Genomic DNA, 19,239 nt, shown 5'->3' with positions numbered 1-19,239 from the left:
ATTTCCTACCACCGATTACAGAACAGTGATCAGCATATCGAGTCGGGACCCTTCCAACAAGTAGGACTTGTCCGAGGCAGAGAGCCCCTTTATTACCTACCTGCCGCCATCTACCATGATGAGGTTGCATCGTGATGTTGTTTTGCATTCTTCTTCCATGTTTCTAGAATTGTAAATTATTTTCCTACACAAGTTGTGTGTCAGTTTCTGCCTATTTATGAGAGAGAGTGGCAGAAAGAAGCTTTTTCGGGCTTTAGTGCCCAAACATAAGCAGGATTAAAGATTAATCGCCTTAGTTACTAAGAAAGAAAATCTCAGCGGGGTGTGAAAACATAAAGGTAATTAACGACTTAATTCAGCTTCAGGCGCCTAAACCAGAGCTGAGAGTCCCCTCTGTGCGCCGCCGTTGTTATTCCCCGGTCTTACTTTCAGTTCTTTACGCAGTACTTATAGATAAGTAAATATCCCTATACAATGACATTAATATTCATAATGACTGGAAATGATTCGTATAAAGGAAGGGAAACGACGGAAGATTCTGTAAAGGAAGAGGAAGGCCTCATCCAGATGGTGTAGTGTATGGCACCCACGTGTAACCGTCTGGGTGTAACGCCCGCACCCATATCAGAGCTCAGTTACTTTACAAGTCAAACGTTCTACACCTTTCTAATTCAATTTTAGATTTTTTTTCGGTATACTGTAAACTGCGTCAAAAATTGACACAAATTTTTGAACGTTCCAAAATGTTACTTTTTAGATTGCATTCGTCAAAAGTTATATAGGATGTGGAATACAACAGAACAAATGTATTCATTTGGATATATGCCTTTTAATAAATATTTTAAATAATCTTCACTCTCCTAGCCTGATTGACAGCTCCTCAATGCCTCTCCTCACTGCTGCTTAATCCCCAGCCACCTAGCCTGACTGAAAGATCCTCAGTGTCCCTCCTCCCTGATGCTGCTGAATCTCCACTCATCTAATGTGATTGATAGCTCCTCATTGTCCCTCCTTTGTGCTGTTGCTGAATCTCTGCTGACGTAGCTGGATTGACAACTCATTGGTGTCCTTCCTACCTGCTGCTGCTAAATCTCTGCCCACCTAGCCTGATTGATAGCTCCTCAATTCCCCTTCTCTCTGCTGATGAATCTCCAGCCACCTAGCCTGATTGATACCTCCTAAGTGTCCCTCCTCCCTGCTTCTGAATCTCCACCCACCTAGCTGGACTGACAGCTCCTCAGTGTCCCTCCTGTATGCTGCTGAATCTCCACCCACCTAGCTGGATAGATATGTTACACGCACGCCGCTAGGTTCAGATAGGGGCATGATAGGTTACATGAATTCTTTGGAATCCTGGGGGAACCGTTACTCAGGGCGACCATAGACCATGTGTTGCAGCTTCTCTCAGGCACACAGGGGTATTGACCCTCAGCACAGACAGGTAGGTTGTTTCACTTGCTCACCAGATACACTTGACAAGAGTCCTCATAAACGGCAGAACAGTAGCATTTAAAAAGAAGCCGCACAGCCAGTGCAAGTTAAGTCTTATGAGCAACAGGCTCCAGTGACAAACAGTACAGTTTCCTTAGCAGCACAGCAGTTCACAATCTTCCCAGTAGTACAGGACAGCACAGTTCTAATGCAAAGGCACATCAATGAACACAGTATTCTTGACAGCACAGTGGGATGGAGGATGGGGGGAGGGTTTGCTGAGGGAGATAATCCCTGTGACACCATTTCTTACAGTCCTTATCTTTCTGCTTGATAATACTCTGCACTGGTAGTTCAGGAACTCTACCTGACCTGTGCTTTGCTTCACTCCTGACTTGAATCCTTTTCACTTACAGGGGCACTTCTGTCAGATGCAGAACACACACACCACCTTTCTCTTCGGCTCCAGCCAGACAGTAAACAACTTCCCCACAATCCCCCTGGGGCTCTGCTAAAACACTCCCCTTCTCCTCTGACTGTGGACTCAATAGTACACAGCATTCTTTATCCTGCATGGAGATGGAGTGGGGAAAGGGTTTAATGAGGGAGATGATCCCTATGACAGGCTGGCCGATAATACTCCATACTGTTAGCCCAGGGAGTCTAACTCACCTTTGATTAGTTTCCCTGCTGACCTGAATTCTGTTCCCTAGCCTTCTGTGAGATACAGATCATACACCACCTTTCTCTTCAGCTCCAGCCAGACAGTAAAGAACTTCCCCACAGTCCCCCTGGGGCTCTGCTAAAACACTCCCTTTCTCTTGCGACTGTGTTAACCCCTCTAGCTGCTGGATGCTTCTTGAGCACAACACTTCCTGTCTCATGTGCTTGTGTTACTTCTAATAGTTGCTGATTGAAAGCTCCTCATAGTCCCTTTTCCTTGCTGCTGCTGAGATCTCACATTGCTTAGTACAAGCTGTAAGTATTTGTCAGGCTGAGCGGGTGAATCTTTATGCCGGACTCTAATGCTGACTGCTTGTAAACAAAGACAAGGGGGGGGGGGTGAGATGTAATTACATAGTAACATAGTTTTTAAGGTTGAAGGAAGACTAAGTCCATCTAGTTCAACCCATAGCCTAACATGTTGATCCAGAGGATGGTGGATTGGTGGATTATTAAGGGAAAGAAGAAGTCAGAATAATTTATTATGATATTTTATAACATTTGCAGCAGTTTTTTTAGTATTATTTTTTTTTAAAGTTGGATAATGAACCAGTATCTAGTAAAAGCCACCTGGAGGCAGCAGACAGAATCAACCAATACATAAAGAATAGCTCATAAAAAAAGAAGGCATGAGTTACCCTATTCTCCTACTGGTGAAGGGAGTAACACATCCTATGAGAAGTACAAACGTTCTGGACGTGTTATTGTATATAACACATTTATATAAATACTTCAATGCTTTTATAAGGGCGTCAGTACTAAATTTACCTCCTTCCTCTCTCCCTAACCTCATTTCACCTCTGTCTTACATTTCTGCCTACTGTCATATTAACATCCTAATTTAAACATAAGTAATGCAAGCACCCAATTCCAGACCACCCAAAAATAGTGACTAGACTCTCAAACAATGCTGAGAACAATCCCAATAATGATCCCAACCCCATAGATAAGAGTCTTATGTAACTGGTGGTTGTTGCTTTTGTGGCCGTAGAGTGGTGGTAAGCAACACTTATACAGGGTGGTGAAAATAAGATTCTTGAGGCGCATTGCTCATTTATCACCAGTGCTTTAATGTCAACACAGAAAGACATTAAAGGGAGTAACGGGGCAGGAGATAGTGTAAATGCTAGGAGTGCAACATTTTCCCAGTAATCTCTGTTTATGTTGTGATTCCTGTTCACACTCCAGATAGAACACCACTCCTGAAAGTTTTGAGAAACATTAGAAAATTCTTAAGAAACTTTCTGCTGGAAATCAACCAACAGAAACAGAGTCAGTAGGCAAAATATTACCTTTAAAGGAACACTAAACCTAGAAATGAATGAATAAAGTAACAAGAAATCTAGAATTTAAAGGGAAATTGTCACCAGAAATTACACTATTAACCTGCAGATATGGGGTAATTCTGCAGGTTAACAGCATTATTACGCTGCCCGGCGCCTGCACGCAGTCGAATGCAGTGAGGAGAAAATTAACTTTATTAATTAATTAATTACCTTAATTGTCCCTGGTAGCATTCGCTTTCAGTCATGGGGCGGGGGCGCTGTGGGTTCGGTCATTTCTCTGAGAATACAGCGCAGCAGCTGTAACCACGCCTTGACTGACACTCGCTTTGCATTACGGCCGACTGTCAGTCAGGATCGGGAGCGCGATTACAGCCAACTCTCTGTATTCTCAGAGCAATGAGTGAACCCGCAGCGCTCCCGCTCCCATGACTGAAATCGAATGCTGCCAGGGACAATTAAGGTAATTTTCTCCCTGCTGCATTCGGTTACATGCAGGCACCGGGCAGCATAATGACACTGTTAACCTGCAGATTAACCGCATTTCTGGTGACAGGTTCCCTTTACTATCAAGTATATCTGCATGATCTGCAAAAAATCAATCTTGCAGAAATCCTGCAGAGACACAGGGGTTAATCTCCGGCTCATCAGTTCCATCTTTGCCTGGTAGACAGCTGAAGTTATGCCCCTGAGATAAGGGGTGTGGCTTAGTAACCTTTTACCCTACTGCACACAGGGCAGCAGGAGAGAGGATCCTGCTGCAGCCAGTTGTCTTACAGTCAGACACAGAATTGTAAGGAGGAGGTGTTCTCAAGACACATAGAAGATTTCTTCATATATTTTACACAATTATCCCAGATCTGTGCCCTTCTCCCTACACGCCAGACTGCTATGCTTTCTTGTGCTCAATGTCGGGCTTTGCAAGTAACCTGGCATGCTCCCATGTGTTGAACTTCCTAAGCCTATATAAGGCCTCCCAAGACACACACTTGTGTCTTGGTATTAAGACTTTCCAGTAACTGTCTTCAATCTACAGAACATTTCCTGCCTGTGGCTTCCAGTAACTCTACTACCTATCTGCGGTCTCCAGGATGTCTCCGGTCTGCCTGCGGCTTCCAGTAACTCTACTACCTATCTGCGGTCTCCAGGATGTCTCCGGTCTGCCAGCGGCTTCCAGTAACTCTACTACCTATCTTCAGTCTCCAGGATGTCTCTGGTCTGCCTGCAGCTTCCAATAACTCTGCTACTTATCTGCAGACTCCAGGATGTCTCTGATCTGCCTGCAGCTTCTAGTAACTGCGATCTAGAGTACATCTGATTTTCTCATATGAAAAAAATAAATAAATTGCAAAGCGTCTCCAATTCATTGCAATGTTAATCACAGACAGCACACAGACTGCACACTGATGCCATTCGTGTGCTCACAATGATTTTCACGAACCCATAGACTTTTATGGATAATTTTGATTTGTGACTCGAAAATCAGAGATATCTCTTTTTTTATGGATACATTAAAACCATGTCTGATTTTTGGACTGAATTCACCAATGATTTTCATCAATGATCAGTGTTTCATCATTAATTATTATTTTTTTTTTAAAAGGAAGTTACAATCCTTCTAGAGCACACAGGCTGCACACGATTGGCATCCTGTGCTGTGAAAACCACAGATAGAACATGAAAGGAAATTACTGGGATTTTTTTTTTAATTTTTGTGAATTTTATGTGCTTAGTGTTCCTTTAAAACATTGCAAAAAAAGCAGCCTCGCATACTAACACCTGGTCACAATACTAATGTACTGCGGGATGCAGATAGACCCTGGTGATATAAGGTGGAGGTAGCACAAGTGCAAAATACTGAGGAACAATCATTCACACACCGACAATTCATGGGGGAAGTCGATGCGTAGTATTATAAATGCACAAGGATAAGGCTTGCCTAAGCCCGACTGTCACTTCTCATATAGGATGGAACTTACTTTGTCCAAACTTCAATGAGAAATGATTGCTCATTATTATAATAGCAGCAACACACAGTCATAGGAAAAAATAAGTACACCTTCTTTTAATTCTATAGTGTTTACATATCAGGACTGCTTCCATAAGATGGCAAGTAGCAGCCAGGTGATGCTAATCAAATGCCCTTGAATATTTGGCAGTTTTGCTGGTCTGCAGCATTCAGACATGGAGCATTCAGACGTGTTTGCCAAGGAGGAAAGATGTCATCAATTATCTTAAAGAAACAACTGTTCCCGCCCATCAATAAGAGAAGGGTAACAAGGCCGTTTACAAACAATTTGGAGTTGGTCATTCTCCATCCTCCATTGGGAAAGATTATTCACATGTGGAAAATGTTCCCTGGAGTGATCGTCCCAGCAAATTCACCCTAAGGTCAGACTGTGCAATGCTAATAGAAATTTCCACCCCCTCCCCAAGAGCTACAGCTCAGACTCTAAAGTCCTCAGTTAGGATGTTCAAGTTCGAGACAGTACAATTAGAAAAAGACTAAGGCTGTGTGCCCACGATGCGTTTTTAATGCGTTTCTGCAGCGTTTTTGCAGCTGCGAAAGCGCATTAAAAACGCATAGTAGAAGGTCTGCCATGTTCCCCAATGATAATCCCCATGTGCTGTGCACATGCTGCGGAAATTTTGGCTGCGGATTATCATTGCGGAAAAAAACGCAGCACTACCAATTATTTTGCGGAAGTGCTGCGTTTTCGCCGCCATTGACTTGCATTAGAACGCGCCAATTCCGCAAGACTGCATCTGTACTTGCGTAATTGGCGCATTCTAATGTGTGGATGGTACCCGGGTGTAGAGGAGAGGAGAGTCTCATCCACACGCAGGTACCATTAAAAAAGCGGTAAAAAAAAAATAAAATAAAAAATAAATGTATATATACCTTCCGGCGGCCCGCGCTGCGCTCCTCCTTGCTTCCCGGCACTTCGTGGTGGATTGAAGGACCTGCGCTGACGTCAGAGTCATGTGAGGGGTCACGCGACGCTGACGTCGGCAGGTCTTTCAATCCACTGCTGCCGGCAGCCGGTACCGAGCGAAGCAAGACAGCGCGGGGCATTGGAGGATAAGTATATATTTATGTTTTTATTTTTAACCACTCTCTCGGGTCACACTATATAAATCCATGCTGTTTGCATGGATTTATATAGTGTGACCTAGTTGTCACAAGCACTTTCCAAGTGATGCTTATCGCTTGGAAAGCGCTTGTCAACCCGCATGCGGAAATGCATGTGAATAACGCTTCACTTCCGCTTGTCCCTGGCAGGAAAACACATGTACAATCCGCATGTACAATCCGCATGCGTTTTTTTCTGCCAGGGAGATGCAGAAACGCTCAGGATTTTTGCATCGTGGGCACATAGCCTAAATGAAAAATGGCTTGTTTGGTAGGATCGTCAAGAAACAGCCTCTTCTTTGGTGTTTCTGGTATTTCAGAGAAAAGTACTTTGAAAAGCCGGCCGTGGACTATGCCACTTGGATGACTAGTCCAAGATGTGTCTTCTCCCTGCCTTGCTCCTCTGGAGTGACAGGTCTCTCGCTATAGCATTTCTAAATAAAACATACCTGGCTGAAATGACAGAACCAAGGTCTGATACATTCTGTAGGAGTGTCCGACCTCACTGGTTCAGAGAACAGAGGTCCCAAAGTCACCTGTGTGAATGAAGTATTACTGAGGATGTGCAACCACCACTCCTGTAGGCAGCAGGCAGCGGTCGCACATGCCCACTAGCGCTCCATTCACACAGGGAACTTTGAGAACCCTATTCTTCAGATTGATGGTGGTCAGATAGATTCTAATGTAATTGTTATCTTAAATGAGGGGAGGAGAGAATGGAAGGAAGGGAAAGCAGGGAAGGAAAGGAAAAGAAGGAATGAAGGAAAGGAAGGGAGGAAAGGGAAGGGAGGAAAGGAAAGGAAGGGAAGAAGGAAAGGAAGGGAGGAGAGGAAAGGGAGGAAAGGAAGGAAAGAAGGAAAGTGTGATGAAAGCCGGCCGGTGGGTGCAGCTCTCTGGCGCCCCCTTACCTCTCAGGTCAGTCAAGGTACTGCACCTAGAGAAAGTAGTGCCAGGAAGCTGCAACCAGCGCAGGGAACACGGTAGTGTGTTATCCCTTCAACGTCACTAAACCGTAACGTCACTACACAGCACAACTCGCTAGCGCCCTCTTAGCCTCAGGTCAGTCAAGGAACTGCACCTAGGATAAGCGGTCGCCAGGGAGACTGTCCTGTAACCTACTGGGTATCGGGGCCCTCTGTAGTGAGGGCGGTATATATATCTTCCTTGGCCGCGCCAGGAATATATATATCTGAACCTCCGACCGTCACTACCAGCCTTCCCCAATCCCCAGTTGGTATGCTGCCACCAGTCCCTATTTTAGATATACGCCCAGTCCGTGAATGGGCCTATATCGGGTCAGGAACCAACCCTGGGTAGCGTTTTTGGCTTGAGCCGAGCTCACACGGACGTGCGTTCGTTATGCAGAATAAAAGGCAGGCCCACAATTACTTGAGGTAATTGATTATAATAATACACTAGATACACGATATACAACTAAATATACACAGGTATAAGGTCAGGCTAAACTATACAACAATGGAATACAACACACAGAATCACCACAGCATATCAGTTACCGGTTTCTTGATTTTCTTGTGACGCAGGGAGAGGATTCTGCGATCGCAGGCACGGTTCTTTGTTACAGGCTGAGGCCTACCACCGCATGGTCAAACTGCTCCTCCCCTTGGTGGCCTCAGCTGGTGCTCAGATGTTCAGCACACCACTCTTGGGTCAAGACTGACTTGTCTCTTGTCTGTCCTGCTATCTTACCTGCCCCGTCCCGCCCACTGCTGGTGAGGTCAGCTGGCTCAGTCTCCACCCTCAGGTCTAACTTCGATCAGAAGCCCAAATTCTATGGAACCCAATAACTTCTTCTGGGATGGTCTCATGATACCCCCAGGGGTTCCCATGGATTCGGGCCGCCGTAACCGACCTTTTGATATCAATTATGATACCATACGGTCCTCAGGAATGGCTCCGCGCTATATCTTGGCTTCCAGAGCACGTACAAACGTCTACCGCGGAGGCTTGTGTGCGCAATGGCTCCGGGACGCCGTGATATTTTTTTATTGGCCCATCCCACGCAACATGCGTGTACTATTCATGTTTCTATATCTTATGCCTCCATGCTTGTGACAGACAAAGAAACTAGTCCTATGGGACAAATGGTCAGGTACAGATAGACGAAGCACCCCCCCCTGCTGGCTGTGTTTCCTCTCGAAGTCTTTGAAGCTCCTAGCATTCAAGTGTTAAGTAGGCTTCTTATCTTACAGGAGCCTGGATGGGGGGAAACTATCTAGTTGACGTTTTAACAGAAGGTCCCAAGGGTGGGGGCTGCTGAAGTGTGGCCATCCCTGGATATGATTTATCATTACCAAGATGGCGGCTACAGGTTCATCACACCTCCCCCTATACGAGGGCGCGAGGGGGTAGCACATTCCTGTGTTCCCCCGTGCGTCCTTCTGCACCCTCCCCTTGCCGGGATAACCCGTCAGCGTTACCGTGGTCACGGCCTCTTCTGTGGCGAATGGAGAAGTGGTACTGCTGGAGAGCGAGGCTCCAGCGTAGCAACCTGCCATTCGACCCAGAGACCGTGTGTAACCAGCTGAGGGGGTTGTGGTCCGTCTCCACGGTGAAATGGCTCCCGTACAAGTAGGGCTGCAGACGCTGCAGGGCCCATACAATTGCCAGGCATTCTTTTTCCACCGTGGAGTAAGCCACCTCCCGGGGCAGTAGCTTCCTGCTCAGGTACAAGACAGGATGTTCCTGGCCTGTCGTGTTGACCTGACTTAGCACAGCACCGAGGCCAAAGTCACTGGCGTCGGTCTGTACCACAAACGGCCGGTCGAAGTCGGCAGCTTGCAGTACAGGGGAGCTACTTAGGGCGGCCTTGAGTGCCCCGAAAGCTGTCTCGCAGGCGACTGTCCAGTCGACTGCGACGGGCAGCTTCTTCTTGGTGAGGTCCGTCAGGGGCTTGGCCAGGGTGCTATAGTGTGGGACGAACCTCCTATAGTACCCGGCGGTCCCCAAGAAGGACATCACCTGCTTTTTGGTCCTAGGAGTGGGCCAGGATGCGATGGCATCCACTTTCCCCGGTTCTGGCTTCAGAACCCCCCCGCCTACCCGGTGACCCAGGTAGAGGACCTCACTCATGCCCAGCTGGCACTTTTCCGGCTTGATGGTCAAGCCTGCCCGGTGGATCCGACCGAGCACCTGCCGCAGGTGCTCTAGGTGATCCTCCCAAGTGGGACTGAAGACTGCAATATCGTCCAAGTACGCAGCCGCGTACCCTTCAAGTCCCTCAAGCAGCGTATTGACCATCCGCTGAAAAGTGGCAGGGGCATTCTTCATGCCGAATGGCATCACTGTGGACTCGTACAGTCCAAAAGGGGTGATAAAGGCAGAGCGTTCCCTTGCCGCGGGGGTCAGAGGAATCTGCCAGTACCCCCGGCTCAGATCCATGATGGTCAGGTACTTAGCCCCGGCCATCCGATCGAGCAGGTCATCGATGCGTGGTATGGGGAACGCATCGGTGGCCGTTACAGCGTTGAGCCCCCGGTAGTCCACGCAGAACCGTGTAGTTCGGTCCTTCTTTGGTACGAGGACTACAGGCGAGGCCCACGCGCTGCTGGATGCCTGGATCACCCCCAGCTTCAGCATCTCGTCTATCTCTTGGCGCATGTTTCCCTGCACCTCGAAAGAGACCCGATATGCTGAACGCCGGATCGGCGGGTGATCGCCAGTGTCCACGTCGTGGACAGCCATCTCAGTCCTTCCGGGCAGGCTGCTGAACAGCCCCCGGAAGGGGTGCAGGGTGGTCCCCAGCTGGGACCGTTGGTCCTCCGTGAGCTGGTGGCCAACCCCCACATCCTCGATGGACCCACCCGCCTTGGCTTGGGTGAGCAGATCCAGGAGGGTTTCTACCTCTCCTTCCTCGGGAAGGTTGCACACTGGGTGGGCAGTCGCTTCCCGCTCATGATGAGCCTTCATCATGTTCACGTGGAAGGCCTTCCTCCTTCCACGGGCGTGATCCAGGGTGACCAGATAGGTGACGGCATTGAGTTTCTGGTGCACGAAGTAGGGACCTTCCCAGGCTGCCTGAAGCTTGTTCTGTGGTACGGGGACCAGTACCCACACCTTTTGACCCACCTGGTAGGTCCTCTCACAAGCATTCTGGTCGTACCACCGCTTCTGGTCGGCCTGGGCCTGGGCCATATTGTCCTGCACCAGCTTTGCCAAGGCCATCATCCTGTCCCGGTGGCGCACGACATACTCGATGACCGACACCTCGGGGGTGGCCAAATTCCCTTCCCATGCTTCCTTCACCAGAGCCAGGAGGCCCCGTACCCGTCGCCCGTACAGGAGCTCAAAGGGGGAGAACCCCGTTGAGGCCTGCGGAACCTCCCGGTAAGCAAATAGGAGGTGTGGGAGGTAACGCTCCCAGTCTCTCCCGTGGGAGTCGACCAACATCTTAAGCATCTGCTTTAAGGTGCCATTGAACCGCTCACACAGGCCATTAGTCTGTGGGTGATACGGGCTGGCCACCAGATGTTGCACCTGCATTTGCTTACAGAGGGACTCCATCAGCCGCGACATGAACTGGGTCCCTCGGTCGGTGAGCATTTCTTGGGGGAAACCCACTCTGGAGAAGATCTCCAGTAAGGCGGTAGCCACCTTGTCGGCCCGAATGGACGACAAAGCTACCGCTTCCGGGTACCGGGTGGCATAGTCCACTACCGTGAGTATGAAGCATTTCCCGAAGTGGCTGGGAGTGGACAGAGGTCCAATAAGATCCACAGCAACCCTCGAGAAAGGCTCTTCGATGATTGGCAGAGTTACCAGTGGGGCTTTGGGGCGCGGCCCCGCCTTCCCCACCCTCTGACAGGTGTCACACGAACGGCAGTAGGCACCCACCGCGGCTCCCATCCCAGGCCAGTAGAAATGCTGAGCTATCCTGGCCTTGGTTTTAGCGATCCCTAGGTGTCCGGCCATCGGAATCTCGTGTGCGATCCGCAACAATTCCGCCCTGAACGGATAGGGTACCACTAACTGTCGGTCCCTGGGCCACGCCTCCGGTGAACCCTGCTGGACCGTTACCCGGTACAGCCGTCCCTGGTCCCAGACCACACGCTCGCAGTCTGACTCCATGGGAGGCTGTGCCGCCTGTTCCTTGAGAGCTTTCAGGCTGTCGTCTGCTTCCAACGCAGCCTGAAATTCCTGACTTGATGTGGCCAGAATCGACGAAACTGCCACATCCTCCGTCAGCCCCTCCGGGCATGTCACCTGGCCGCTGTCTGACCCGGCAGACACTTGGTCAGAAGTGGGGAAGCCGTCGGACCTCTGCAAGGCTCCTTGGGCTCCGGCGCTCCCACTCCTGGTGACAGCGGCTATGACCGCTGTGACCGTGGGTAGTGCCTGCTTCCCCTCTGTTTCTGACCAAGCCGCCCGATCAGGCAGGCTTCCTAGGCCTTTGGACATCTCGGATGTGGGGAACTCCTGCCCTGGGGTCTTACCTGGCGGCTCCTCTCTTGGGACACCCCCACCTCCCATGGCCTGTTCCTCCCCCTGCAGTGGGCCTATACTCAGCAGCCTGGATACCCCTGGGAGCCCTACACTGCCGGTAGCTGCCCCCCTCTCCATCCCTGAGCTTCCCTCTACAGAATCCTGCCCGCCCCCTCCCTCACCGGAGGACAAGAGGTCACGGCACGCCGGCTGAGCACCTCTGCGGGCATCCCCACACTCCCCACCTGCTTTCACTAACCCTGTTTGTGTTGTGTCTGTGCAGGTGTTACCCTCAGGTTTCACTCCCTCCTCCTCAGCAGGACACACACTACATACAACATGGTTGGCATTAGCAGCAGACAAATCAATACACTCTTGGGGGGCCGAACTTGGGGGTTCAGAGGGTACATACTGCGATACTAGACGCCCCAAGTCGGTCCCTAATAAAACATTTGCGGGAATATTTGGCGTTACTCCCACCTCCCGCATCCCCCTTCCGGCACCCCAGTCCAAATACACCATGGCAACGGGAAGTGCCGGCTCCACGCCTCCAACCCCGGAGACGGAAAGAGTCTTTCCTGGTACCAAGTCCTGGGGGGACACCACCTCAGGCCGTACCAGTGTTCGTTCAGCGCCCGTGTCCCGCAGTCCCATGACCGCAGAACGGCCTATGGTGACGGGTTGGATGTTGTCCAGGGACCTACCACCACCCCCTCCCACACACAAAACATTGGGCGCTCTCTGGGACTGGGATGGGGTCTTTTGGCGCTGGGGACACTCAGCCCTAAAGTGTCCTGGTTTGTTGCATAGATGACAACGTCTTACGTCTGGTCCTTGCCTGGAGAGGGCAACAGGGGGATACACCCCTTGTGTTCTAGGGGCCGGGGAAACAGGGGCATGACTGGGCTTACCCCCTCTCCAGGTGCTGCTGGCAGACTTCTTCAGCTCAGGCGCCCTGTTATTGGCATACTCGTCTGCCAGGGCGGCTGTAGCAGAAGCCCCTGTTGGTTTTCGGTCACGGAGGAACTGTCGGAGGTCCTCTGGGCAGTTCCACAAGAACTGCTCCGTGACGAACAGTTCCTGGACCTCCTGGCGGGTAGTAAGCGCTAGACCCGAGGTCCAGTGCTCTGCGGCTCTCAACAGCGCCCGCATATGATCGGTCCAGGTGTCCTTGGGGCCACGCAGCAGGCTCCGGAACTTCTGGCGGTACGACTCGGGAGTGAGGTTGTACTGCCGGATCAGGGCCCGCTTGATGCAGTCGTAGTTCTGTACCTCCCCGGCAGGTAAGTCCCCCAAGGCATCCAGGGACTTACCCCTCAAACGGGGGGTCAGGTATCTGGCCCACTGATCCCGGGCCAGATGGTGCTGAAGACAGGTCCGTTCAAATGCCACCAGAAAGGAGTCCAGGTCCCCATCCTTCTCCAGTAGAGGGAAGTCCTCAGCTCGGACTTTGGACGACTTGGTCTCCTGATGGGTTGGTTGCTCTAGCGGAAGCCCCCGCTGGGCCAGGTCCAGTTGGTGCTGGCGCTCCGCAGCTCGCTCTGCACGCTCCGCAACCTCCCGGCGCTCTGCAGCTTCACGCTCCGCAGCCTCCCGGCGCTCTGCAGCTTCACGCTCCGCAGCCCGCTCCGCAGCCCGCTCCGCAGCCCGCTCTGCACGCTCCTCCTCCGCTGCCTTCTCTGATGCTGCCAGGAGGGTTTTGTAGACGGCATCGCCATGAGACTGGAGACTTGCCATAGCCGCTTGTAAAAGGGCTTGTGATCTGGACAGGCTGGGCTGGGTAGGTGGTGGGCAGCCCACTGCGGGACCGTATACTGGGGACTGGCTCCCTGAGGTGCCCGGGCTGGACTCCTCCTCGCCATGAGTAACAATGTCCTCCCCTCCTGCCACACGGACCGTAGCATTAGCCTCTTGCAGGGTCTTGCTCCTGGTGCCGTCTGCCATCTTGGTAACCGACACCGCTGCAACCCTGAGTTTGCACACACCTTGTTATACTTTTAGCCTGACCGTCTAACGTTGGGCTGACCTTAAGACTCCAGCAGTGGAAGTTACCACTGGCAGTCTTTAGTGCCTGGGAGTAGGGGTCCCACAACACTATTATTCTGCAATCCCACCGCTCTGCCACCAATGTGATGAAAGCCGGCCGGTGGGTGCAGCTCTCTGGCGCCCCCTTACCTCTCAGGTCAGTCAAGGTACTGCACCTAGAGAAAGTAGTGCCAGGAAGCTGCAACCAGCGCAGGGAACACGGTAGTGTGTTATCCCTTCAACGTCACTAAACCGTAACGTCACTACACAGCACAACTCGCTAGCGCCCTCTTAGCCTCAGGTCAGTCAAGGAACTGCACCTAGGATAAGCGGTCGCCAGGGAGACTGTCCTGTAACCTACTGGGTATCGGGGCCCTCTGTAGTGAGGGCGGTATATATATCTTCCTTGGCCGCGCCAGGAATATATATATCTGAACCTCCGACCGTCACTACCAGCCTTCCCCAATCCCCAGTTGGTATGCTGCCACCAGTCCCTATTTTAGATATACGCCCAGTCCGTGAATGGGCCTATATCGGGTCAGGAACCAACCCTGGGTAGCGTTTTTGGCTTGAGCCGAGCTCACACGGACGTGCGTTCGTTATGCAGAATAAAAGGCAGGCCCACAATTACTTGAGGTAATTGATTATAATAATACACTAGATACACGATATACAACTAAATATACACAGGTATAAGGTCAGGCTAAACTATACAACAATGGAATACAACACACAGAATCACCACAGCATATCAGTTACCGGTTTCTTGATTTTCTTGTGACGCAGGGAGAGGATTCTGCGGTCGCAGGCACGGTTCTTTGTTACAGGCTGAGGCCTACCACCGCATGGTCAAACTGCTCCTCCCCTTGGTGGCCTCAGCTGGTGCTCAGATGTTCAGCACACCACTCTTGGGTCAAGACTGACTTGTCTCTTGTCTGTCCTGCTATCTTACCTGCCCCGTCCCGCCCACTGCTGGTGAGGTCAGCTGGCTCAGTCTCCACCCTCAGGTCTAACTTCGATCAGAAGCCCAAATTCTATGGAACCCAATAACTTCTTCTGGGATGGTCTCATGATACCCCCAGGGGTTCCCATGGATTCGGGCCGCCGTAACCGACCTTTTGATATCAATTATGATACCATACGGTCCTCAGGAATGGCTCCGCGCTATATCTTGGCTTCCAGAGCACGTACAAACGTCTACCGCGGAGGCTTGTGTGCGCAATGGCTCCGGGACGCCGTGATATTTTTTTATTGGCCCATCCCACGCAACATGCGTGTACTATTCATGTTTCTATATCTTATGCCTCCATGCTTGTGACAGACAAAGAAACTAGTCCTATGGGACAAATGGTCAGGTACAGATAGACGAAGCACCCCCCCCTGCTGGCTGTGTTTCCTCTCGAAGTCTTTGAAGCTCCTAGCATTCAAGTGTTAAGTAGGCTTCTTATCTTACAGGAGCCTGGATGGGGGGAAACTATCTAGTTGACGTTTTAACAGAAGGTCCCAAGGGTGGGGGCTGCTGAAGTGTGGCCATCCCTGGATATGATTTATCATTACCAAGATGGCGGCTACAGGTTCATCACAGAAAGGAAGTGTAAAATAATACTCTTTCTGTATTATTTTTTCTACTGAGGACTTCTCAAAGTATCAATATCACGATATTCTTATAAAAAATGTATCGATTTATTCTTGGATTGTCCACTAAAAAGAATCAAATTGCAGCAGGTACATACAATAATTAGTTATAAAGTAATTGTCCATTTGTCCATAATTAGCTTAATGGTTGAGATTCACCCATCTTTCCTTGGATCCTGGCTGGTAAATCATGTCTTTATCCAGCACATGTCCAGGCCTACATGTCAGATACGTCTCAGCATGAAGATTCTTCTTGTGGGGTGGGAAGAGCAAGAGAGCCCCCCCTTTCTGTACCATGGGCTTTTATAGCCAGTCGTATGGACACCTGTTCTACATATGGTAGTGAACCAAAAATACACACACAAATAGAGCATGTCAAGTAGACACGATGGCTGAGGCATAGAACTCAGATTTAAGAAAAATGATTATCAATTATTAATTATTTAACAGGAAGGGAGGAAAGGAAGGGAAGGAAAGGAAGGAAAGGAGGAAAGGGAAGGAATGAAGGAAAGGAAGGGAGGAAAGGGAAGGGAGGAAAGGAAGGAAAGAAGGAAAGGAAGGGAGGAAAGGAAGGAAAGGAAAGAAGGAAGGGAAGGAAAGGAAGGAAGGGAGGAAAGGGAAGGACTGAAGGAAAGGAAGGGAGGAAAGGGAAGGGAGGAAAGGAAGGAAAGAAGGAAAGGAAGGCAGGAAAGGAAGGAAAGAGGGAAAGGAAGGGAGGAAAGGAAGGAAAGGAAAGAAGGAAGGAAAGGAAGGATGGGAGGAAAGGGAAGGACTGAAGGAAAGGAAGGGAGGAAAGGGAAGGGAGGAAAGAAGGAAAGGAAGGGAGGAAAGGGAAGGGAGGAAAGGAAGGAAAGACGGAAAGGAAGGGAGGAAAGGAAGGATAGGAAAGAAGGAAGGAAAGGAAGGAAGGGAAAGCATGGAAAGGAAGGGAGGAAAGTAAAGGAAAGGGAAGGAAATTGAGGAAAGGAAGGAAAGAAAGGAAAGAAAGGAAAGAAGGAAAGGAAGGAAAGTAAGTTATGAAAGGGAAGGAAGAAAGGAAGGGAGGAAAGGAAAGGGAAGGGAGGAAAGGAAGGAATGGAAGGGAGGAAAGGAAGGGAAGGAAGGGAGGAAAGGAAGGGAGGAAAGGAAAGAAGGAAAGGAAAGGGAAGGAAGGAAAGGGAAGGAAAGAAGGAAGGGAAAGAAGGAAAGGAAGGAAAGGGAAGGAAGGAAATAAAGAAAGGAAATGAAATGAAAGGAAGGAAGAGCTGCCTTGGCTCTAGACATTAGCTATAGGAGCTGAACTGTTTATATACGTCCAGTATGGCCACGCACAATGATGTATTTATATTCATAGTTATTTTGTAGAGAGGCTAAATATAAATATATATATAGTATCTATAGTTCTCTGCCGGTGAGGTCAGTCTAGTATTGGATAACGTGGACAAGCCATTTTAAACATGCTAAAAAATAAGGAAATTACGAACATATACAATATAGAAATATATACAGTTATAGCTTGCTAATTTTTCCTAGCAGTCTCCACCAGTCAGTGCGTCCTGGCACTTGTAGTCCCATACCAGCTGGGCAGGTGCCAGGCGTCATTATGCCCATTTGGCTCGGGGCGAATAGACTGTAAAAAATGAACCTGCACATTTAATGCTATTGTTTCTAAATCAATGAATTGCATTTATATTGGATATTGTTTCCTTCATGCTATAAATATATATAATATATTATCAACCCTGAAAGTTGGTATCCAGTAGTCAGCAACCTGTGCTTCACTAGCTGTTAGCAGGCTACAACTCCCACCAGGCTGCAGCTGTCATGGGTCATGCTGGGAGTTGCAGTCTTGAAGAACACAGACTGTATGTATGTATATTGGACTAACCTTGGGGCTCCGCAGCCTTCAGATAAGGTTCAGGTATCCACTTGGAGTCGTAGTTAATCCCAGCCTCTCTCAGCCTGAAAACTCCTTCCCATCCCAGAGACTTTGGCACATGGAGAATGGGCAGTGCCGATCACCGGGAGAACCTTCCAATGTTTTCCTTGATAAATGACTGTGTTTAGATTTGATTTGTACTTTGCATTCCTGGGAAACACTCCCTGCAGGAGCTGGGAAAGGTTACCAGTCTCTGAAATGCCTGTCTGACTAATGACTTGGGAGTTTAATTATTTCTAGACCCCGCGCTACACATACTGGATTGTAGGCAGCACCAAATATAGATGTACAGTATATATATATATATATATATATATATATATATATATATATATATATATATATGTGCACCTAGTACCATAGGTCTCTTGGTCTGTTGTATAGTAGGGAGAGTGAAAAGAATATCTGGAAACATGATTACAGAGGAAGGAGGAAAAGAAAAAGATAGATGAATAAAATATATAAATAGAAGATAGAAATATTTTTAGATACAGTAGATAGAGATACATATCAATGAGTAGCTAAATGTTGCATCGAAGAATAAAACAATAGATGCAATGAGATACATAGTTAGGAAATACAAATGCAGAAATAAAATGTATGTAAATATTTATTGTACTCACTTATATAGCGCCTTTAATCCCACAAAACTTTGCAAACTTTTTCATCACTGGCCCCATCGGGGCTCACAATTTACATTCCCTTTGGAATGATGGAGGAAACCCACGCAAACACGGGGAGAACATACAAACTCCTTGCAGATGTTGTCCTTGGTGGGATTTGAAACCAGGACCCCAGGGCTGCAAGGCTGCAGTGCTGACCACTGAGCCAACCTGCTGTCCTAGCTATAGTACAGTGCTAACCACTGAGCCATCCTGCTGCTCTAGCTATAGTACAGTGCTAACCACTGAGCCACCCTGCTGCCCTAGCTATAGTACAGTGCTAACCACTGAGCCATCCTGCTGCTCTAGCTATAATACAGTGCTAACCACTGAGCCACCCTGCTGCCCTAGCTATAGTACAGTGCTAACCACTGAGCCACCCTGCTGCCCTAGCTATAGTACAGTGCTAACCATTGAGCCACCCTGCTACTCTAGCTATAGTACAGTGCTAACCACTGAGCCACCATGCTATATTTTTTTTATTGTTTATTATGCTTACTTTTATAGCGCCATCATATTCCATAGTGTTTTACAGATATTTTCATCACTGTCCCCATTGGGCTCAAAATCAAAATACCCTATCAGTGTTTCTTTGGAGGGGGGGAGGAAGCTGGAGAACCCAGAGGAAACCTAGATCAATAAATATGAGACAGATAGATAAAAAAGTGTAGGAAAGATAGATAGATAGATAGATAGATAGATAGATGATAGATAGATAGATAGATAGAAGAGATAGATAGATAGATAGATAGATAGATAGATAGATAGATAGATAGATAGATGGGTAGATGGGTAGATAGATAATAATAGATAGATATTAGAGAGATAGATAGATAGATAGATAGAAGATAGATAGATAGATAGATAGATAGATAGAAGAGATGGATAGATAGATAGATAGATAATAATAGATAGATATTAGAGAGATAGATAGATAGATAGATAGATAGAAGATAGATAGATAGATAGAAGAGATGGATAGATAGA

The 19,239-nt window shown here is 48.7% G+C and overlaps 1 protein-coding gene across 2 annotated transcripts in view; it reads right to left on the bottom strand.

Moving 5' to 3' along the window:
• Window positions 1–17,728, bottom strand: part of EPCIP (exosomal polycystin 1 interacting protein) — a 51,032-nt gene extending 33,304 nt beyond the window's left edge. The window contains exon 1 of one of the 2 annotated variants that reach the window (XM_073670821.1): window positions 17,540–17,728. Coding sequence is in view for 1 of the 2 variants with exons in the window: in XM_073670820.1 (XP_073526921.1) it covers window positions 101–159 (59 nt within the window). In the remaining variant the exon portion in view is untranslated. Of the gene's footprint in view, window positions 1–100; window positions 244–17,539 lie in introns of those variants that run through there. The other variant, XM_073670820.1, reaches the window with a different exon arrangement.
• Between the last annotated feature and the right edge of the window lie 1,511 nt (window positions 17,729–19,239).

Source organism: Phyllobates terribilis, unplaced genomic scaffold (assembly GCF_046119375.1).
Source record: "Phyllobates terribilis strain yellow unplaced genomic scaffold, ASM4611937v1 Scaffold_2__4_contigs__length_985480577, whole genome shotgun sequence".
Taxonomy (NCBI): Eukaryota; Metazoa; Chordata; class Amphibia; order Anura; family Dendrobatidae; genus Phyllobates; species Phyllobates terribilis.
This window is presented reverse-complemented; position numbering and strand designations above follow the sequence as displayed.